The sequence below is a fragment of the Pogoniulus pusillus genome, chromosome 14 (assembly GCF_015220805.1).
Source record: "Pogoniulus pusillus isolate bPogPus1 chromosome 14, bPogPus1.pri, whole genome shotgun sequence".
NCBI lineage: Eukaryota > Metazoa > Chordata > Aves > Piciformes > Lybiidae > Pogoniulus > Pogoniulus pusillus.
The window spans coordinates 5,381,304-5,405,423 of record NC_087277.1 but is presented as its reverse complement, the minus strand read 5'-3'; the positions used below and the strand labels follow the sequence as shown (position 1 = coordinate 5,405,423).

General features: G+C 38.5%; 1 protein-coding gene across 1 annotated transcript in view; it reads left to right on the top strand.

Moving 5' to 3' along the window:
• The window catches only part of CSMD3 (CUB and Sushi multiple domains 3), a 483,827-nt gene that overhangs the window by 343,940 nt on the left and 115,767 nt on the right, over nt 1–24,120 (top strand). The window contains exon 32 of the mRNA XM_064154172.1: nt 9,995–10,111. Within this exon, the coding sequence (XP_064010242.1) occupies nt 9,995–10,111 (117 nt within the window). The remainder of the gene's footprint in view (nt 1–9,994; nt 10,112–24,120) is intronic.

The following is a 24,120-nucleotide window of genomic DNA, read 5'->3' as shown; positions in this document are numbered from 1 at the left end:
AGTCTATGGATATATTATGTTGGAAGGACAACTGTTTGGGATAGCTTTAAGCATCCTCTGAAAATGTCTGGTACTTCAAATGCCATAGGAAATCTTTGTTGGGGAACACATCGTGAACTGGCTGCTGAATTGCTCAGTTTGTCAAAATCTGCTTTCCTGGGAGTGTACAAACCTGGTGTCTACAGACCCTGAAAGTCAATAACTGATGATTTTGGAGTTAGATAAAAGCTGAACAGAGGTATTAAGTATCAAAGTGGAGTAATTTCCCAAAATCTACTCAGTGCATAAAGCTCCTGGTTTTGCAATTTGCCTTTATGCACCAAATATGTTTTCATTACCTAGTCCTATGTGCATTAGCTAGGACTTGCATTTGGTTGAAATAATTATTAAATATGACTTTGAGCCACTCTAATAAGTGTGGGAAGTGAACCAAGTCATTGGCTTCATTCTTTTTTGAACACATGCAAAGATTATCCAGACTAATATGCTAAATTATTTGGCATTTCATGGTGGATGTTAAGAACAGGATGTAATTAATACACACAGATGTGATACCACTATGACAGAAATCATGATTAATGATTATTCTTTGCTTCACCAAGTGTAGTTAATGTTACATTTTTGGTAGCAAACAACTATTTACAGAATAACCAAAAGTCTTTTAGTGGAAAATCATGTTTATGGCTGAGTGTTAAAATCATGTTTATGATTGAGTGTTAAAACCTTGTTCTTACCAGAAGAAACACTTTATTGATAACTAAAAAATAACTGTTACATTTCATTATAGTCTGTTGTTTTATCCCTCCAAAGATTTGAATCCAGGCAACAAAATCTCTCCATATGAAAGATTTATCTGACAATCCCAAATATTATAATGAATTGCCTATGTCTAATATTTTTTTTTCTGTTACAAAATCATCACTATTCAGAATGTTCATATATATATTTGCTGTTTGTCCTTTGTTTAAAAGGAGATCAAATTAAGTGGTAAGGTCATAGAAACATATAATGATTTGGGTTGGAAGGGACCTTAAAGGTCACCTCTTTCCAACTCCATGGTCAGGGACAACGTCTACTAGATCAGATTGCTCAAAACCCCCTTCAGTCTGACCTTCAACACTTCCAGGGATGAGACATCCACAACTTCTCAGAGAAAACTATTCCAGTGTCTGAACATTTTCACAGTAAAAGAGTTTCTTCCTAATATGTAATATAAATCTATTCTCTTTCATCTTAAAACAAATAGCAACATCATAATTCTGACTGCAAAAATAAATCTTAATTCCTAGACTTATGTACACTATTTTATACTACACTTGTGAGGGTTTAGCAATTAAAAAACACAGTAAAAAAAACCAACAGATGCTTTATGAGGAAGGAGAAAGGCTTCCCAGGGAGGTGGTGGAGGCACCGTCCCTGGAGGTGTTCAAGAAAAGACTGGATGAGGCACTTAGTGCCATGGTCTAGTTGACTGGCTAGGGCTGGGTGCTAGGTTGGACTGGATGAGCTTGGAGGTCTCTTCCCACCTGGTTGATTCTATGATTCTATATCTTCTCCTCTTGTCATATAACTTGGGAGATGATCTGCCTTATTAAGAAATGGGAAAAGAGGTGACTGCATCCTCATCTTCTCCCAAATAAATGTTTTCCTGAAAAGTCAGAGACAGTATCTGTTCTCTGTTTTGGCTCTGACAGTAGTTCTTGGTTTGCTTTGCAATAATTCATACTTGTCTGTCATTATTTTTTTTGGTTTCCTTCTACCTGTATTAACTTGTCACAGCTTTTTGTGGTAGGTCAGATCAGATTTACATCTGAAAACTTCTTGTATGAAAGATTGAACAGAAATGCTTAATTCTGCTATCTTTTATTTTGTACTATATTAAATGTTGACTTTTTTTTAAACCAAACATTAGATATCGATTACTTAATCAGAGGCTTTATAGGTCACATTTCATAAGCTTTGTGCATAGTGAAGCTATGATTCTGATCTGATTGTTGCATACTGGTGTAGTCTTCTGAAACCATGCTCATATATATCTCCCAGACAACCAGCAACAGAACAAAGGGACACAGTCTCAAGTTGTGCCAGGGCAGGTCTAGGCTGGAAGTTAGGAGGAAGTTTTTGCAGAGTGAGTGATTGGCATTGGAATGGGCTGCTCAGGGAGGTGATGGAGTTGCTGTCCCTGGAGTTGTTCAACAAAAGCCTGGATGAAGCACTTCGTGCCATGGTCTGGTTGACTGGTTGGACAGGGCTGGGTGCTAGGTTGGACTGGATGATCTTGGAGGTCTCTTCCAACCTGATTGATTCTATGATTCTATGAAAGAAAAGAATCAGAACTGTCTTCTGATGGGCTATTTTATGCATGCAAGAATTGAGGATATGTTTGGTGTTTTCTAGTTTATAATATTTTGGATGTAAAGATTTTGATCAAACTGTTTGGAACTTTCATTAATGTTTTTGCTCCATTCTGCATTTCTGGAGCACAAGCATAGAGTTCTTGATTATATTCCCAAATCCTCAACTATCACATTTAACATTTTCATCATTATGTAAAATACATTTCCAGACAAAAATTCTTGTTTTTAATGGAGTAGAACAAGTGCATATCTAAAATGTAATTGAGATCAGGATCAGATATTATTGAAGGAATACTGTAGATGGACATTTTCAGTTGGCTATGGTCACTGCTCATTATTTTTTGCTAAAACCGCTTATTTTTAAGTCCTTTTAGTTGTTTCATTAATTTGATGTGCAGTGCTCCTTTTTCAGTTCTCTGCCAGAGGCTTGCTCTGCAATGTGATTAAATTGCTTTAAAATAATTTCTCTGTGGTAGAAAATTAAGCCTGCAATAAACACATTGCCTTGACACTTTGGAGGTGGCAGAAGATTGAATGAGATAATAGAAGGAAAGGAGAGGAATAATGAGGATACAAAGCCAGGGTGGCTTATAATCACTAAAGGAGAATCCTTGCAAAATCTGATATTCAGTTCTCAGTAGTCCAATATCTGTCTTACTCCTGTTAAGAAAAGTCCTTGTCTGGAGAATCTGAGGATGACATGAGCTTAGATGGTTAGTATTTATGGGACAAAGAGTGGAATGAAGGCACTCAGAGAGTTAGTGTGCACTGAAGTGAAAAGTCCAATTTTAGTCAACTTTCCATTAATGAAAAAAAGTATAGAAGATATTAAAACATACTGAAAAGGTGGCATAGGTGATGCTGCAAGTGTACTCATCCATTTACCTACTCTTGAAGTATGACACTTTCATTTGAAAGAAATTTATCACTATTAATTTTACACTCGAACTATGACTGAATGATGTAACAGAATGAAATTCATTAATTGCCAGGGGCATACAAATGAGTTGTGGCACTTGCTCTTGGATTTTCAATTCCGAGGGGCTATTCTGACTATATATCTTCACTATTTACTTCAAAAAACTTCCTTAGGTGAACTTTTGTGCAGAATGTAACTGTTATTTTTCTCATATTATGCCTTTTAACATGCACTGTCATATTTGCACACTATCTTTGAGTAGACCAAGAATTCAAGTTCATGACATTCACACAATAAAACAAGAATCATAGAATCATAGAATCAACCAGGTTGGAAGAGACCTCCAAGATCATCCAGTCCAACCTAGCACCCAGTCCTATCCAGTTAACTAGACCATGGCACTAAGTGCTTCATCCAGTCTTTGCTTGAACACCTCCAGGGAAAGTAACACAAAAAAAAAACCCTCTGGCCTGAGATAAAGAGAGTTTAATAAGATGCTAAGATGTCTTAGCCTGTTTGCAGAAAGGCACAGCAAAAAGCAGAAGCAGCAACAGAAGCCAGTGACCTATCCAGTCAACTAGATCATGTCACTAAGTGCCTCATCCAGTCTTTTCTTGAACACCTCCAGGGATGGTGACTCCACCACCTCCCAGGGCAGCCCATTCCAATGGCAAATCACTCTCTCTGTGAAGAACTTCCTCCTAACAAACTGAAACCATTTGCTTACTTCAGTTACAAATTATTACAGACTAGATTTGAGACGAGGATTAGCATTGGCTAAGCGAAGCATCAGCAGAAGAATAAGGTACACAAAGTATCTTGCTCCCTGAAGGGAGGCTGTAGCCAGGTGGAGGTTGGCCTCTTCTCCCAGGCAACCAGCAATAGAACAAGGGGACACGGTCTCAAATTGTGCCAGGGGAGATCTAGGCTGGATGTTAGGAGGAAATTGTTGGCAGAGAGAGCGATTGGCATTGGAATGGGCTGCCCAGGGAGGTGGTGGAGTCACCATCCCTGGAGGTGTTCAAGCAAAGCCTGGATGAGGCACTTAGTGCCATGGTCTAGTTGACTGGCTAGGGCTGGGTGCTAGGTTGGACTGGATGATCTTAGAGGTCTCTTCCAACCTGGCTGATTCTACGAGTCTATGATTAAATCAATGTGGAATGTGTTTTGTATATGTAAAATACTATAATAGGTACTATGAAAATTTAATTCTTATTGGCTAGATTTAAGGAGGCAGTTGAAGACATTTGCAGACAATATAGAGGATTTTAGTTTATTGTGTCTGAAATATCTCCTCAGTATGAGATTTTTGTCCCCAAGTTCTACTGTCCATGTTTAACAAATACATGCCCCTTGCTGTAGCATTTTGAGCCTTCCTCTCAATATAGTCTGTGGAGAAATATTGGTTTCTTTAGGGGTCACCAAAGAGCTTGTTAGGATGTTATATTTTTCCACTTGCATCTGGACTGCACAAACAGGATTTACTGGGCTTGCATGCTCACCAGAGCATGATTTAGAGCTGCAACATAGGGAATACCAGAGAGAGTGATATACCTGAGTAAACTCTGCAGAAGCAGTGCTGCTTGAGATGAACGTGTACAAAAAACATGATTTTGGAACAATTTCAAGTTCATTTTCTGTGAGCATGTGTAAAAAATTAGCACTTAGAAGATTCCTGAGAAAGTAAAAGAGTAGGTATCTTGTTCCCAGTATGTGCTAAAGTACAGCCCTCACACTGCACTCATTTTTCTTGTATGAACACACTTCTCTGTGGAAAAACAGAACATTGCACACCAAAAATTAACAAGTCAAAAAAACAAAAAAGAGAATAGTTAACTTTCAGCTATTAGATTAGTCATACTTAAGGAGAGATTTGTTTATCAGCATAGACTTTCTGGAGATTCTGGGCTTATTTTTCCTATGACAGACCACTGATTGTTAAGTGTAAAAATACTTAAGTGCTTTTGGGAATAGGGAGCAGAACGAAGATCTTTCTGTGTGGCTATGCAGATAGCAGGTACTCTGCTGAAAACCCCACAGGTTCTAGAAAATATGATTAAGTTAAATCTCAACTTTTCTTCCAGTTATTCTTCTCTTAATTTCAGAGAAATTCTGAAAGTGCTATTGGAGTGACATATAAAGGTTAATAATTCTAGCAAGTTCAGAAAACAATTACAAATAACTATAGCCACATGCATATACCCACACCAAGTATTACTTTGAGTGCCTGACCTTTTGCATATACATTTGGAATTCATAATATGCTTTTGCAATATCCATTGAATAATAAATGATGTGTGTAATTATTCTAAGCTTTCATTTAAGAAGTACTCATGTAACATAATGGTAAATAAAGCATAAGAAATGAAGAATAGCAGTTAATTACAATGACCTCATTAAAATCGACTGCCAGAGAATCCAAATTTCCAAGGTATTTAAAGGATTAGTTAAATAGAGTGCACCATAAAACCAGGTACTTCATCCTCTGCTGAACTAAATCTGCTGCCCATTTTTAAGAGTATGGTTTAGTAAAGGCTATGTTAGAAAGAAGGAGAAATAGTTTAAGCTACATGAAGTTTGATATTTTTTCTTTTTAGCCTTGGTTTTTGCAACTTCCCAGGGGTTGCAAAGGCGCAAGCCAGCTGGGCCTTGTGCTTCGTGCTGCTGATGCTTGCCCCATCACAGCCTCTTCACCTCCCTCCTCAAGGCACAGCCAGCTCAGGCTATTTTTACCCTTGATGAGGTGATCAGGCTGTGTTCTCTCCACTTCTGTGTCCTGTAGCGGGGCTGTGCTTGGCTCAGAGAGAAGGACAATAGCAGAAAGAAGCAAAACGGCTTCATAAGAGTCAAGCTGAAGGTGCAGATTTGCAGCACTGAGCTCTGAGTCCCCTAATCTACCCTACTCCTGCTACCCAAAAGGAGCTTTGACTACTTGTGATGGTTTGGGTGTTCCCTGCCCCCCCCAACTTTGGAAATTACCCAGACTAGACTCAGCCGGCTCTGGAAATTGAATGAAGCTTATATTTACAGCTAGCACAATATACAAGCAGATAGTTACAGTATATACAGTTATAGACAGAAATAGACAAGGTAAAAGGTAATACAGAAACACAACAGCCCTCCCAGAAACCTGAGTCCTCAGGAGGGACTCCCAACTGCCCCTTCCCCTTCTCCCACCCTTCTCAACCTTACCACAGTCTCAAGGAAGGATGGAGGTTCGGCCAGGGGGGTTAGGAAGCAAAGTGGATTAGTCGGAGACATGGGTTAGACTCGATGATCTGTGAGGTCTCTTCCAACCCTGATGATACTGTGATACAGTGATACCTCCAGGGAGGGGACGTTCATGACCTCCCTGGTAAAATTGCTCCAGTGTCTCACAACCAGCAGTGTAAACAACTTCTTCCTAATACAGAATCTAAATCTATCTTCCAGAAGCTTCAACCCATTCCCTCTTGTCCCATCATTAAAAACTTGTGTAAAAACTCCTTTCCCGGCTTTCTTGTAGGCTCCTTCAGATACTGGAAGGCCACTATAAGGTGTCCCTGGAGCCATATCTTCTCCAGGCTGATCAGCCCCAACTCTCTCAGCCTGGCCCCACAGGGGAGGTGTCCCAGCCCTCTTATCATCTTTGCAGCCCTCCTCAGGACCCACTCAAGCAGATCAGTGTTGAGGTTGGTGCTGGTCGTGGCATGAGCAGTTCTGTCAGACACAGGTGTGTGGTGAACAATGTGGTTCCCAGGGTGGCTGCAGTCCCTCTGAGGTGAGGCAGGAACAGTGCACTGCAGGATCTGACCCCTCAACATCAGCCTCAAAAGGAGGTGGATGGAGGCTAATCTTTGGTTCTCTCTTTCCCCACCCAACCATACACCTTTGACTCAAGAGCTTTGTCTCTGAAACAAGGAATGAGATCCAAGGTCTCTCTGGCTTAGTGTTCCCAGGCAAAGCAGAGGATGGTGAGATGCCTCTGCTTCATGTTTTTCAGTTCACCAGGCCTCTCTGGCTCCAGTTGATAAATCCACTACAGCTCTGAGATACATTTCCAGGAGTCTGCTTCACTTCACAAACACTCCCTGAATAAAGTTGTGGTTCTTTCATCTATGTCATGTTTCATTTTCTCTCTGCCAATAAAATGGATTTAAGTAGCAGACTCTGAGAAGGAACTCACCTAATAAAAGACAATATTGCCTGTGTATAGCAATGATAGGAGTTCTGTGGTGTGACAGTATTAATGGTCTTTGTGGTAGTAACTCGTTAGCTCACAAACAGTAAAGGAGGAAATGAGGTTTGGGAGAGTAAGACATTTTGCAATCCTATTTCTCTACTTTTAGTGCATTTATTACAGTATCACAGTATCATCAGGGTTGGAAGAGACCTCACAGATCATCAAGTCCAACCCTTTACCACAGAGCTCAAGGCTAGACCATGGCACCAAGTGCCACGTCCAATCCTGCCTTGAACAACTCCAAGGACGGTGACTCCACCACCTCCCCGGGCAGCCCATTCCAGTGTCCAATGACTCTCTCAGGGAAGAACTTTCTCCTCACCTCCAGCCTAAATTTCCCCAGGCACATCCTGAGGCTGTGTCCTCTTGTTCTGGTGCTGGCCACCTGAGAGAAGAGAGCAACCTCCTCCTGGCTACAACCACCCCTCAGGTAGTTGTAGACTGTTGTGTATAGTCTTCCATATTCTTTTTGATATCACTCAAAATCTGGAACAGAAAGTCTTGATACTTACAAGCTGGGAATCAAATCTGTTTTCATAAAAAAATATTTGCCAGATTCAGCTACTGAAAAGTCTCCAGTTTGTGCTTTTTGAATAACTCAAGGCAAGTAAGTCCCTGAATGTGAGGCTCAGCCAAGCCGCTATTGCTTCTTGGCAAAAAGGACAGATAATTCTGTTATCTAAGTATATTTTTACAAGAAAACATGAATTCCTGATCTTTCACATGATGGTGAATTGAAGGAAGACACTGAAATTGCTATTTTATCCATAGAGAACAGTATGCCATGTACATATGGTAATCTTATTTCCTACTCTGTATCTCTGGGTGGTTCTCTCTCAGTAAAGCTGTACTGAACATCGTTAAGACTACATCCTGTCCTTGGTCCTGGCTAATTTGCTCTTCTCTAGTATATGTGCCTGATCTATAACATGCATAAACACATGCATAAGTCAAATACAAGATTATTTTGCTGACCTGCTTCAGTTTCCACAGCTTCCACACTGGCCCATTAAGTCATTTACAGGCTGTATATGAACACTGAAGCAGTAGGTGCCATCTACTCTTGTTTCTGGTGCTCAGTCTGTCAAACTCTGCATCAAACTCAACCTCCACACTGAAAGGAACTCAAGCTGATGCAAATTACAGAATTTTTTGCTCACAGTTGCTAACACTAAAAGATGCATGGCAATAATCTACCACATATTTTATGTGAATTAACTTGAGACTACTTTGTCCTGAAACACATGATTTGAAAGAACACAAATAAGTAGCTTTTGTTCAGTATGACAAGTGATGAAGCAGAATTTTCTCTCATAAGATTAAGGCCATTTTTTTTTCTTATTTAATATAACTGAGAAGATATTAATGGTTCGAGACCATATCATTAAAGCCTGCTTGTGTGTGTGTGTGTGTGTTTAGCAATGAAACATTGTGTAGTATTTGTTTTAGAAACAAATCTGTTAAATAGTCATGTTAACATTAAACTCATTAAAAATATTTTGTGGTCCAAAGTGAGAAGAATTATTTTAAAGAGATGCCATAATCTTGATGATAGATTGAAGTGCTAAATTAGAAAGCATGGATGAGAAGCAGGTAGCAGACACAGGAAATCTTTAACATTTATGACTGTTTCATATAAATGATGAAGAAAAATAAGGGAAAAAAAACCACTATTTCTTGCTTGACAATTTTGAATAGTGCCAAGTGTTTACTTATGCTGTTAACCCTAGAAAAATGCATTGTTGTAGTAAATAGCATTGTTATTTATCTGCTATTTTATCGAGTATTATAGCTATTAATGGTAGCATAAACATGGGCTTTGTGTGACAAAGTGTTTACTCAGAACTTTTTATATATAATGTTATAAATAATTGAGAAATAAATAAGTGTTCAGTCAAAGGATCCTGACTTTCTTATTTCAGTCGTAATAGATGTTATTTTGAATTATGAGCCTATTGGCACACGCAAGAATTTACTAGTGTACAGAAGGGCTGCATAATCTATGTTTTTATCAGAGTATAAAACATCATAGAAATGAATAATAGTTTTATATACTGTGAATTATAGCTTACTGTGTAAAAAACACATCATTATTTTATTAAGATGGCTCATAAGTGGTAAACAAAACCAATAACTGATCTAGAAAACTTCATAGTGCGATCAGTTGTCTTTTGACATATGAGAAAGTTGTGCATACTCAGTACTTCACAGGTTATAGATTTAATCTGGTCTAGAAGTGCAATAGAATTTGCTTTAATAGTATATATCAACACTGCCCAGGGAGGTGGTGGAGTCACCATCCCTGGAGGTGTTCAAGAAAAGACTGGATGAGGCACTTAGTGACGTGGTCTAGTTGACTGGATAGGGTTGGTTGCTAGGTTGGACTGGATGATCTTGGAGGTCTCTTCCAACCTGGTTGATTCTATGATTCTGTGGTAACAAATCACTTTTTTTCCCCCCTCATATTATTAAAATCTCATTCTATTTACTTTTTAGCACCCTGTGGAAGTCGGTCAACGGGCTCTGAAGGAACTGTGTTGTCACCAAACTACCCCAAGAACTACAGCGTTGGTCACAACTGTGTTTATTCTATCACTGTTCCTAAGGAATTTGGTAAGTAGATCTGATCTCTTTCTTACACTTTTGCTGCTTGGATACTTTGAGAAATGTTCTGTGACTTCTCTGACCACTTCTGGATTAAAAAAAGAGGTGTTTTTTACTGATGTTTTGTTTATGTTTTTAATCATTTTTTATAGTGCACTGTTTTCTCAAACTGCTTGTGTTTACCACTATCTTTCAAGAGTACTGTTCATTTATTTTTCTCTCACTGTGACAATCAATGTGTAGCTTAGAATACTGCTGTGATGCTAGCCAAACACAGTTGTGGTGCCAGTTAAAGTTTCTTTCCACGCAATATTATGTGCCAGGCTTCTAGAAAGTGTAGCACAGCTTCAGTAATTCCATGCAGGCAGAGAAACTTACCTCTTAAAAGTTGACTAATATTGCTGTCTTAGACCTTGGCTTCTCCGTATCATGAGGCAATAGCATAGGCCTTCCTGATGAATGAAATTAGAGCAGCATACATCTGTTTGGCTTTTGTAGCTCCCCAGTTCCTCTGTCAAAACATCACACCCATCCAAACTTTTTTTCAGATGACTAGATGACTGTTTTAAAGATGTTTCCTCTCTCACAAAAAGACATGACTTTTACAGTGCTGTTTTATCTCTCTGGGTTTATGAACTAATCAATTTCACTTTATTAAACAACACCTATGGTGACAGCTGACAGTCTGTTCACTTTGAATCCTTTGTAAGCAGTATGACACATACTGAATGTAACTCTTTATATATGCATTCTTCAGATTTATACTTGGATAAGTAAAACTGTATTTTGACCCACTGCTTGTATTTCCGTTTGCCAGTTGACAGGGATGGGTATTTAGTAACCTTCATGTTGATTCAGTAAATCAGAGAATCATAGAATCAACCAGGTTGGAAGAGACTTCCAAGATCATCCAGTCCAACCTAGCACCCAGCCCTGCCCAATCAACTAGACCATGGCACTAAGTGCCTCATCCAGGCTTTTGTTCATAGAATCAGCCATGTTGGAAGAGACTTCCAAGATCATCCAGTCCAAACTAGCACCCAGCCCTGCCCAATCAACTAGACCATGGCACTAAGTGCCTCATCCAGGCTTTTCTTGAAGACCTCCGGGGACAGTGCCTCCACCACCTCCCTGGGCAGCCCATTCCAATGCCAATCACTCTCTCTGCAAACAACTTCCTCATATTTTATTTTATTTATTTTTTCCAAGTTGTACTTAATATTTGAACTGCTGTGTTTCCATCTTTGGAAACTTTGAAAAGGCCAAAAGAGATGTTTCCATTTTTTGCTACTTTGTTTTCAATGATACTCCAACAGTAATAGAAAACAGAATGCCTTGCACCCAAAAGTATGTGAAGCTTTGTTTGAATTATAATCATAGAATCATAGAATCAAGCAGGCTGGAAAAGAGATTATCAAGTCCAACCTACCACCCAACACCATCTAAAAAACAACATCATGGCACCAAGTGCCACATGCAGTCTCTTTTTAAACACTTGCAAGAAAGATGACTCCACTGTATGTTTTTGATAACTTATTCTTTTTTTTCTGACCCACACTCCTTCTGTCATCTGTCATTACTAAAATGTTTCTAGTAACCACCATTAAGGAAGTCAAAATATTTTTGACAAAGAATTTAACTTGTTTTCTGTGCTCCTGATAATTCTTTGTCTTGGTCTGAAGTTTTAAGGATTTGTGTAAAAAGTGCATTTTAGCTGATAGCTTTCTTCTGCATCACTTCACAATATATTGCAGTACAGTTGTACAGAAGGTCAGTCATCCCTTTTTACAGTATCACAGTATCATCAGGGTTGGAAGAGACCTCACAGATCATCAAGTCCAACCCTTTACCACAGAGCTCAAGGCCAGACCATGGCACCAAGTGCCACGTCCAATCCTGCCTTGAACAGCCCCAGGGACGGCGACTCCACCACCTCCCCGGGCAGCCCATTCCAGTGTCCAATGACTCTCTCAGGGAAGAACTTTCTCCTCACCTCCAGCCTAAATCTCCCCTGGCGCAGCCTGAGGCTGTGTCCTCTCGTTCTGGTGCTGGCCACCTGAGAGAAGAGAGCAACCTCCTCCTGGCAACAACCACCCTTCAGGTAGTTGTAGACAACAATAAGGTCACCCCTGAGCCTCCTCTTCTCTAGGCTAAACCCCCATAAGATCAACTTTAGGAAATTGTTTTGTGTAACTTTTAGGTTTGATCCTGATAGAAGACAATGCATTAAGAATTGTGCTTGGTATGGATTGTGTGGGGATCACTCTCTGACAAGATGGTGCCCCAAAAATGCTTGTCTTTCTGGATGAAGATTTCATCTTTAATCCACTTGCTAATTTGCATCTTGACATACAGATTTCTCAGAGCTTATTCACAACAGAGAAAGACATTCAGGTATTTGCTGAATGGAATGGTTTTGGTATCCAGTACAGTACATGAGACCTTACAATAGATCACAGTTTTCAGAAAAGCTAATACCAACCTGATACAGAAAATAACCCAAAACCCCACAAAGAGTGGAATAGCATATTCAATGTGTAGAAGGGAACTCATCGGTCTTGATTAGTTTTTGATGGATCAAAACAGGAAAAAAACTATTTCATGTGCAGATTTTCAGGTTCTCAAGTCCAAAAGTCTGTGGAAAGGTCACTGAAGTATGGACTTTTTTCAGTGTTTTATTATTCTGTCATGCAGAATCACAGTTGCAATATTTCATACCATGACAGGTTTAAGCTAGTAGATAAATGATTCACAAAGGCACACAGTATGCCACAGGCAAAAGCTCTTGTAAACATGGAAGACTCATCTTCTTTGACACTCTCCCACTGATATTTTCAGATGGTGTAATGATTGTTAATCGTTCAACTCTGAAATCCAGTGGTAGCTACAACTAAGAAAGAGAAGTTGGAGTTTTCATTTTGTTTTTCTAATGCCCATTAATTAATTTGCATACCCTACTCTGCATCACAGTGCTGCCTGTACTTCTAGTCAAATTAATGCTTTTAGCAGTGAAATAAATTTTATATGAACTTGCCTCCTTTCTGTTCTAGCAAACAGCTAGGTTGAACATACATGGTAAGGTGTAAGTGTGGTTTATGAGCCATGATATCAGAAAATTAAATACCGGTTCTCAGTGGCCATCAAACATATGAAATTCAAATCAGAGATCTTTCCCTTAGAAAGAAGCTAAACCCCACGTATATAATTGGCAAAATGTCCAGTTTCCATGGAGACTGTACATTAGTTTTTACATTTACAGCAAACAACAATATTAAAAAAAAAATAAAAAGACAAGCACTTTATTGGTAAGCATGGCATTTGGGGATGAGGTTTCTGAGAATTTTGGCAGTGGAAGCAGAACTAGTTTGCTTACTATAAATAGGGAAATTAAAATTCATGATTCTTTTCAATTCTTGAATAGCTGGCTTGTGTTCACAGACACTTTTTTACCATGCAGTCATACCATTTTCTGCTTCTCCTTGAGCCTTTTCTTGAATTTCTGTGTTGCGAGATAGCCCCAAATTGTAAATAAGCATCAGAGATAAGAAACAAATAAAACCAAACAGCAGAAGTTTGGAATGAATACTACTACTGTTGATAATTATAATAACAACAGGAAACCAGCAACAGAACAAAGGGATTCAGTCTCAAGTTGTGCCAGGGGACGTCTAGGGTGAATGTTAGGAGGAAGTTGTTGGCAGAGAGAGTGATTGGCATTGGAATGGGCTGCCCAGGGAGGTGGTGGAGTCACTGTCCCTGGAGGTGTTGAAGAAAAGCCTGGATGAGGCACTTAGTGCCATTGTCTAGGGCTGGGTGCTAGGTTGGACTGGCTGATCTTGGAGGTCTCTTCCATCCTGGTTGATTCTATGAACAGCAACACTACTACTACTACTATCACTGCTACTCCTAGCAGTACTACTACTACAAATAATAATATCCTTCATATTATTATATCCTGCAAGAAACAGGGAGTTTTGCAGATACTGGGTGATACTCATACAACTTTTATTCTGCCAGTGCAAGCACACACCAAGCAATGTTGTCAACATGAGTTTTTTGTTGAACAGCTCACTGCATGTAGAATTCTTGGACAGCTTAAAAGCAGTGTCACATTAGAGTTATTTCAGTGGTTTGGATTCTTTTCAAACTCTATTTACATTTGAGGGAATAAAAAAAAAAACTAAACCCACACATCAACAAATAGGAAAGGACAGATCATAAGTTACAAAATATCCTGAATGACAACATCAAGATAGGCATTTTCTGCTTTTGCATATGTGTTTACAAGATTTGACAAAAAGGCAGGGCACTTCATATATAAGCTACAAATATTTCAAAAGGAAGAATTGCTCAATTCAGTGATGTAATGAAATCCTAATTGAACATGGCAACTAATTAGATAATGAATATAGCATTTCAGTTTTCTGATTTGCTTTCTCAGTTTTCCAGAGTGAACATAGTGCAGTACTAAGGATGTACTTGCAAATATTTATTGTTAGCAACAGGAAAACCTATTTGCTGTATGAATAAAACCAACAGATGCTAGAAAGTTCACAACTCTTTTTCTTTGTTTCTTGTCATCCTTTCGACTTTGTTGCCCTGTTGTCAGCTTTCTTTTTAACACCATTCTACTGATGCAAAAAATGTCAAGGAATTTTATACTAGCATCTGAAAATATTAGAATGATGTTTAGTTAATTCTTCAAACTGAGTTTTGAGAGTTCAGTATTAGTGTATAGAAGTCTTTTTCTTCAGTTTTCTTCAGTCAGCTAACAGAGATTCATTCAAAAGTACATAACCAGCACTGCTATTTGTGGTAGAATTGAACTGAGACGTCATTGTGCAGAGGGTGTCCAGCAGACACAGAGGTGGTTTTCATCCCAGAGACAAAGGTCATTTGCAATCAGAGATACAACTGGCAGAGCTGGGAGTTTTGGGTGGTTGATTCACTTGGTTTGAGTGATTTTTTTTTTTTAATGATCTATTATTAGTAGTGAAAGGAAATATTTGCAACACTGGTGTCAATGCTGCTTTGTGTTCATTTTAGTCATTGTTGTGTTTGGTTCATTTTTTTCCTTTGGTCTTTTTTATCCTTTGCTGGATTGGGTTTGCTGTTTGGTTGTTGTTTTGTTGTTTTGGTTTTTTTCTTTTTTTTTGATGTAACTATTAAGTGTTTTAGTCTTCAAAATACACAATAAATGTACCTAAAATGTTACATAAAGTACAAGTATTTTAGTAGTTTGGTATGAAATGCATTACAATGTAAAAATTTAGTTCCCCTATACAAACTAGGAAATTATTTTCCCATTGATATAAAAATCATTTCTCTGCAGAATATTTGGCAAGTTTCAACACAGTTGTGTCAAAGATCTGTATTTTTTTGTCATAATTCAAACACAGAGTCATAGATTGAGTTGGATTTGCTACCGATATTCAATGCCATGCTGCTGTTATGCCAGCTTCAATATGACCATGTTGGATGGAGTGAAGTATCAGAGGACTTGAAGTTTAGATTATAACATGAGAGTCTTTCTGTTTCAGCTGCTGTTGCTTCTGATTTTGGCACGTTGATCTTTCTGCTGCATGCTTGGGTGGGGGGAACCATTTTATCACTGTTTTCTGCTGCTGCTTCTGCATTTTGCTGTACACATTTTCTGCAAATAGGCTAAGATAATTGTGCATAATTCCAGTAAAAACCTATAGCTCAACCTGAAAGGTTTTTTTTTTGTGTTACTTTCCCTCCTGTCTGTTGGGGGAGACAGGCTTGTGAGAGTAGGCTGTGATAGCCTAGGACAACTACTTAATTCAGATGTGAATAGGCTAGTAGCAATATATTGTATATTAAAGATAGTTGGATATGGTTTTTATTGTAGTTTGAAGCATCCATTAGTTACTCTGCTACCTGCTCTCCATGGAACTGGAGCTTTCAGTCTAAGATTTTGGGAGAATAGATGTGAGTTTTATTTGTATAGCTTAAATTCTGGTTTGCTTTTCCAGTTGAAGGCAAAGTTTGTGTCGTTCAGATGCTAAGTCTATGATTTAAAGAAGTGTTAGAAGGTCATCACTGTCCAGTTATATATGAATCTCCTAGGTTTATGAGAGAAAGGACTGATGGGTTTTACACATGCAAACTCACAGCTGGGGAGTATTTCATTCACAGGTTCAGTGCTTAATGTGCTTGCCAAGTGAGCAGATGTCAATAAAATAGTCATCACTGGGGGACTTTTAAAGGAGTTGAAACTAACAGGTTTTTGAGATGAAATTTGAAGATGTTTACTATTTTAGTTGCTTAATATGCTTTGAAGTCAATTTTCAATGCTGCTTTTAGATTTTTTTCAATAAAAATTATTAATTTTGGCTCAAATAAGGACCAATTTAATACAAGTCACTAAATAGCTTAAGCTATTGAGTTTGGCAATAAAGATATGGCAACAGTATGTCTGTCCTTTTAATAGCATTATAACAAAGTGGAATGGTGATAAGACCACATCTGTGGTCTGTGAAGAAATTGATGGCTTCAGAATAAATATAATCATTTGACTACAATGTCAATGAATTGATGAAAGATTCCTAAAGAGGTTTTTTTTCCCCCCTTTTTTATCCTGAGTAGCTGTTCCAAATATTTAATTATCAAACCTTGTTCACAGAAAAGGCTGCTATTTAAATAGCTGAAATCAGTCTGGGTTCCTGGTTCCAAATGACAGAGGACAGACTACATTACATTTGTCACTTAAATACTTCCCAATGCATGTTACTATCCTGAGGAGGTGATTAAGTAGTGGCAGATTTTCTAAACAACTCTGCTTTTCTGTTGTATTCACTCCTTAGAACAGGGTTGAAGTACTTTAGCATCACAATAACAAAAGCTTGCATCACTGTTGATTAGGTCCTTTGAACATAAAGTTATATTAATAATAAGGGTTTCTATATGAGTGAAAAAACTGCTTTCTCACTCTTCAAGTCTGACCAGCATGGGGTTGATTAGGTGCTGCAAAACTGCTTACTTCTGATCAGCAGACTTCTGAGGTTCTCAGCCCCCATCAACAAATATCCATACTTGTTTGGAGCACTTCTCTTTCCTCCTTGGGACTAGGCTATGGTTTACCTCAGAATTCATCTAGCTGTTTCTATTTAGAACAAGATATAATTTATCTGAGAGAATGCACCACTCAGAAACAGACAAGGCTTCAATTTCCTTCTGGCTAAAGAAAATCTAAAACTCTATTCATGCAATCACCTAGTTCTTTAACTATAGGGCTATGCAAAGTTATGAAAAATGCAAATTGCACCAGCACAAACCAGTCAAATTCATCTAAGCAGATTGTGTTCTGCCAGGGATATTGATAGACTTGGGTACTAAGTTTGGGGTGTAACTTTTCCTGGCTTTGTAAAAGGACTCATTAATCTTCATTACTGAGCTGTCATAAATATCATTAGGTTTCACTTAAATCACCTGATTTTTCTTGAAATTAGATGTATTTTCAGCAGTCAGTAGACACAGGCCATTCTTTCCCCACACACACTTCCCCCCCTCCCCGTCTTTTCCTTCATTTTCTCACCTCTGTGTCTGTAAAAATAAATAGGAATGCCAGCTTAACAGAACAACTGAGGAATCTTTATGCACCTGCTCCCTGAAATAGAATCTTCACTTATTAGCAATGAGAGACAGAGAAAACTGGTGAGGAAATCCATGAGTGACCATTGTCACGTTTCAACCTTATTCTGGTATGTTTCAGGAAGGAGTTTGCTAGGATCAGGATTAGAATCACGGAGATTAAAACATAAAAATAAAAATTGCTTAACAAAACTCTTCTACTTCTAAAACTTTTTTATTATTAGGTTCTTCATACATCTCACCTTTCCTCTTCATTATATTATTCTACATACAAACCATTCCTCTCCAAAGCAATCTTATCTGTATTGACTCAGATGCTTTTGTTCAGCAGTACGTACCCAGATACAGTCTTTAAAGATTCAGGATTTCTCCCAATGATTTCCCTGTACTGACTCTTGTTTAGAAAACAAATTAAAAAGTGTTTGCAATCCTCATTAAACTTTGCTTTGTGCTTCTTCCACTTGCAGTCCTGACTGCAGAAATGGATGGTTATTCCACACTTGTAAAGCAGAACCTCTGTGCATTCTGTGTTACCAAAGAAAGGTTGGCTATTTCAGCTGTTTGATGTTTGTATTTTTTTTCTAGTAATTTAAAAAGAAGTACTCCCATTAATCTTGAAATAGAGTAGAATTGCATCTACTCTGCTAACAAATTTCAGGAAAATGTTTTTAAGTCTTAAAAAAAACCCAAAACCCAACCACACTTGGAATCCAGGCTCTTGGCATGTATTTTATGGCAAAACTTCCCTTTCCAGAAGAGTTTAGAATTTGAAATGTGTTTTGAGAAGTCAATAAAAGACTCTGAAAATACAAAGTTTGCTAAGAGGAAATTGCTTTGTGTTGCTACCCAGAGAAGATGTTGAATTGAGTACACATCTTGAGTACTGTGTCCAGTTCTGGGCTCCTCAGTTCAAGAGAGATGTTGACGTGCTGGAAGGTGTCCAGAGAAGGGCGATGAAGCTGTTGAGAGGCCTGGAGCACAGCCCTGTGAGGAGAGGCTGAGGGAGCTGGGGGTGTGCAGCCTGCAGAAGAGGAGGCTCAGGGGAGACCTCATTGCTGTCTACAGCTATGTGAAGGGAGGCTGCAGCCAGGTGGGGGTTGGTCTCTTCTGCCAGGCAACCAGAAACAGCACAAGGGGACATGGTCTTAAGTTGTGCCGAAGGAGGTCTAGGCTGGATGTTAGGAGAAAGTTGTTGGTAGAGAGAGTGATTGACATTGGAATGGGCTGCCCAGGGAGGTGGAGTCACCTGGAGGTGTTCAAGAAAAGAGTGGATGAGGCACTTGGTGCCATGGTCTGGTTGACTGGCTAGGGCTGGGTGCCAGCTTGGACTGGATGATCTTGGAGGATTCTTCCAAGCTGGTTGATTCTATGATTCTAAATTTTGGCACTAATGGCTTTGATGATAGTTTAAAAAATCAGACTCTGAACTGAAACAGGAAGTGCACTAGAAAATACAGACCAAAGGAGTGCTGTAATGCTGAACCTGAAAAATGTACTGTACTTATTTTGTTCACAAATGAAAATAATTTTAGCATTGAAAATTTGAATAATTGAAATATGTACTGAAATTTAGAGTAAAAGCACCCTCAGCTGAAAAGCAGCTTAGATTAATATATTGGCTACAGATGAAGGCAATCTCCACTAACCACTTGGGATTACAAACAATTTTCACTCACACCACTTTGATTAAAGCAGAACAGCTAACTTGAATTAAGAATGAATTTCTACAGCTTACTAATATTATTTCAATGCATAATTATAACACTTATTATTTAGTATGAAGAAAATGTGGTATCTTCAAGAAGAAAATTAAAAAATCAAACAACAAATAACTTCCACATCATGTTTAGAATGCATTCTCTATCACTTAGTGCCATGGTCTAGTTGATTGGATAGGGCTAGGTACTAGGTTGGCCTGGATGATCTTAGAGGTCTCTTCCAACCTGGTTGATTCTATGATTCAATGATTTCTTTGCTTATATACTGCTAAAAAAAAATGGCAGTTATGCAAGATTTGCTTTCTCCCCGAACAAAATATTCTCTTTAGGTCTTGAAATATTGAACTTTGAAAAATTCCCTAAGTTTTGGTTTCACATTTCAGCTGCAGACACAGGCAAACTGACAGTAATCTGTTGCCAGGCTGGAAACAGACAAATGGTTGAATTTACTTTGGGGGTTATCCTGTAGTCCTGTTTCCTCTATTTACAGCTGCTTCTTTATGTTTTTCTTTTACAGATTTTTACCTTTTGATAATTGATAAAATTGATAAATGAGAAAGTTGGTTTTTTTTTTTTTTTTATGTTTCATAAATTGGTTTTATTAATTTACACTAAGAATTGTTTTGGTTTTGCCTACTAGTGAAATTAAAAAAAGTATTAATTGTTCAAGCATTAATTTCATCCCTATGATCCAGTAAGCTGAAGTGATAATTTGTTTCAGATGAATGAACTGATGAATCATCTGATTTAAAGAATAATGTTTACTAGTAGGATAATAAAAGATAATTATTATACTCAGAAAGCTGTTGTACTTCTAATTAGTAACTCTAAATTAGCTGATAGGTGATTGAAGAGCCAAACAGCTTTTCCAAAATGACTTTTCCATTAGGTTTAGAATCCTTATTACTTGAATGGTAAGATGGCTTAAATGAAACGTGGTATCTTAATAAGATTTTTTTTTCCTTAATTGTGCCTCAAACAAAATAACATCATATTATTATTGAGTTCTGTTATTATTATGGTTGTTGTTATTCCAGTGTTAAAGTTGTTTATTTCTGCTGTTATGTGTATGTGTTATTACTTAAGGGATTAGTGTCCCTGTGGTCCCTACAAAACCAGAGAGAGACCTGGCTTCCTCATTCTTCCAGCGTTTCTATCACCCATCTCCTGTTCCCCAACACATCCTTATTGGCTTTCCACGCTTTCAGATAAACAGTTGCTTTGCTCAAACGTGGCCAGATGTAACACTTCCTAGCTCCTCCTTTCTCATCTAGCCTAGGAGTACAGGATGTAGTAACAAGAAAGAAGAGCAGCATGGTTTCAGTCAACACATTCTTTATAGAAGAAAAAACAATGTTAAGAACAGCACTTTACAGCTCAGACCTAGATCTGTGCACTCCTGCCTTTTTTGTCTCTGATGGAGCAGATACTTCCTTCTCCTTTATGTGGGGGAGGAGAAAAGCACCTCGGAGTTTTAAGAACCAAAACTCTTTTTTCCTCTTCCTTACCTGTTCCTTGTTTGAAAGGAGAATCTTTCATTCTTTCTTTCCCTCTAATCTTCTGGATGTTCTGCCAGAAAGCACAGGGTACCACCTGAGAGAACAACAGCTGAGACCACCACTGGAACATTGATAGGTTGCAATGAAAGGGAGATAGTTCAGTAAAGATTTTCTTCCACTGAAAATATTTATAATTACCTAATTATATTTGTGTGTGTATATACATATATATATATACACTTCTGTTACATTTTGACAGCATTAGTATCCATTAGTATCTTTCAGATTTTTCATGTTTGGGTTTTTTTTCTACCTGATTATTTTTTAAACACTATTGTAACACCTCCATTCGGTTTCATTTGCTCAGTCACTCCTATTAATAATTATCTGTTGCAAATAAGCAGGTCTCTACCCCGACATATATGAGCAAGAATACCTATTCTGGTGTTTTTTACACATAAACTCCCCACTAGGCTTACTTTGATGTCTAGTCTGCAGTGCTCCTAAGAGGCTTACGTTGTTAGAATCAATTTCTACTGCTTCCAAGTTCAAGAACAGCAGACAGCTCTTTTATTCTGGTACTTTGGAATGAAATGAAATTTACCCAACAGGATACTACTCACAGGGCCTCCACTTTCTGTTCATGAACAATTAATATTTTTTTTCATGTTATAGCATATGCTAAAAAGTGTCAACAATTACAGACAACTCTAACAGATATCACTACAGATTACTGCTACAGATTCAGAGTAGACTGCATGTTTTAACAGTAACTGGCAGAGAACCAAATGATTGGAAATGTAAGAGAAGAAAGAAATACTGGGGAAAATGTCACCTCTGTTACTATTTTCATTTTAAAACTAAGTGCTAACTCAGGGACGCTCATTTATTGTTATTTCAAACTGAAGTATTCCACTGAACAGTACAAGAATAAATCCTCTGGTTTGTTTTTATGTGAGCTGGTCCTTTTTAAGTCTCCTTACTGAAAGCAGTATTTCTATATGCATGAGTTCTGTAAGAACATCTCGTTAGGATGCCATTTTTCAGCTTAATATTTGAAGCAAATTGAAGGGAATCTGTGGGTCCATTCTTGTCTGATTGTGAAAATGGATGCAAGGAAGACCAAATCCCTAGATGCCTTCTTTGCCTCAGTCTGTACTGGTAAGCTAGTCTTAAAGCAATCTCAGAGCCCTGATACCAGAATAAAAGTATAGGACAAATGACTTCAAACAGAGATAGGTGAGGGAATTCTTGAAGAAACCTATGGGACATGATGGAATGCATCCATGAGTGCCAAAGGAGGTCAGTTAGATTTGAATGGTTTCCAAGGGCTGGAAGACAGATGTCACTCATACTTTCAAAAGCAAGAAGAAGGATCTGGGGAACTATAGACCAGTTGGCCTCGCCTCTGTACCTGGAAATATGATAGACCAAATAGTCCTGGTCACCTTCTCCAAATACATTGACAGAAAAATGATTGGAAGTAGTCACCACTGACCTACAAAAGACAAATCAGTCCTGATAGACCTGAGAGCCCTCTACAATATGGTTAGCTTGATGTCTGAGCAGAGAGAACTGGATGTTGTTTAGCGTGGCTTTAGCAAGCCTTTCAGCAGACTCCCATAACATCCTCAGTGACAGACCAATGAAGTACCAACTAGAAAAGCAGGTGCTGAGATGAACTGAGAACTGGATGAACTGCCAAGTTGAAAGGATTGTGGTCAGCAGCATGAAGGACAGCTGGCAGTCAGTCAGTAATGCTGTATCCCAGGGATCAATAATGCAGCCAGCACTTCATAAATTACCTACATGATGGGACAGAGTGCACTCTTATTAAGTGTGCAGATGATAAAAGCCTGGATGAGTGTTTGAGACACCATATGGTTGTGCTACCATTCATGGAGACCTCAAAAAGTAAGAGAAATGGGAGACATGATGCTCATGAAGTTGAACAAAAGGACATAAATATGCTGCAGCCAAGGAACACATACTGAGGCCTTCTAGCTGAAAAGCAGGTTTGCAGAAAAGGTCTTTGGGGGTCCTGGTAGGTGCCAAGTTGAATATGAGCCAGGAACGTGCCCTTGTGGCAAAGAATGTCACTGGCTTCCTGGGATGCATTCAGCAGAGTATTGCCAACAGCTTGAGAGATGTGATCCTTCTATTCAGCACTGTTGAGATGCATTTAGGATGGCACATTCAGTGCTGATCTGACATAGCCTGAGCAATCTGCTCTAAGTGACTGTTCTCTGAGCAAGTGGACTGGACTAGGTGGCCTCTAGGAAATTCTGGCCTGAGTTATCATTGGGTTTTGTGATTGAAATTATACCAAGAATATTGTTCCTTAACCTAATAAGATTTAAATTATAGAAGTATTTTCCCCTTATTTTTCACAATTCTCTGCATGTTTATTTCTCACTTTCAAAAATTAACCCAAAAATTCCCTTGATGAAATTTTTATCCAGTCAACTTCATTGTGCCAATTCCATCTGTTGTTAGATGCTTTCCAAACTCACTCTCAAGTGTCCAGGTGTTATAGTAATGAGTGCCATAGAAGAGTCTAGATATTTAGAGGCATGAAAAGTTCTCTTCTCTAGCTTTGCCTGGTTGAAAGGGACTATGCTCTCTACAACTACCTGAAGGGAGGATGTAGCCGGGTGGGGGTTGGTCTCTTCTCCCAGGCAACCAGCAATAGAACAAGGGGACACAGTCTCAATTTGTGCTGGAGGAGGTCTAGGCTGGATGTTAGGAGGAAGTTGTTGGCAGAGAGAGTGATTGGCATTGGAATGGGCTGCCCAGGGAGGTGGTGAAGTCACCATCCCTGGAGGTGTTCAAGCAAAGCCTGGATGAGGCACTTAGTGCCATGGTCTAGTTGACTGGATAAGGCTGGGTGCTAGGTTGGACTGGATGATCTTGGAGGTCTCTTCCAACCTGCTTGATTCTGTGATTCTATGTACTGCTGTATTTTGAATGAATGGATTTCCTCAATTTCATAAATACATGATAGAATTAATGTTATGGTTTGCCTGGAATTTTGACAGAAACAAAAATTTAAAACCACTGAAGTAGAAAGTATAAAACTGATAGAATTAGTTTTAATAAATAAATTATTGTAATTGTAAAAATTCCAAGGGCAAGGCTCCTTTCTACTGAAATATACCAGATAAAGATGTTATAGAACATATAAAAA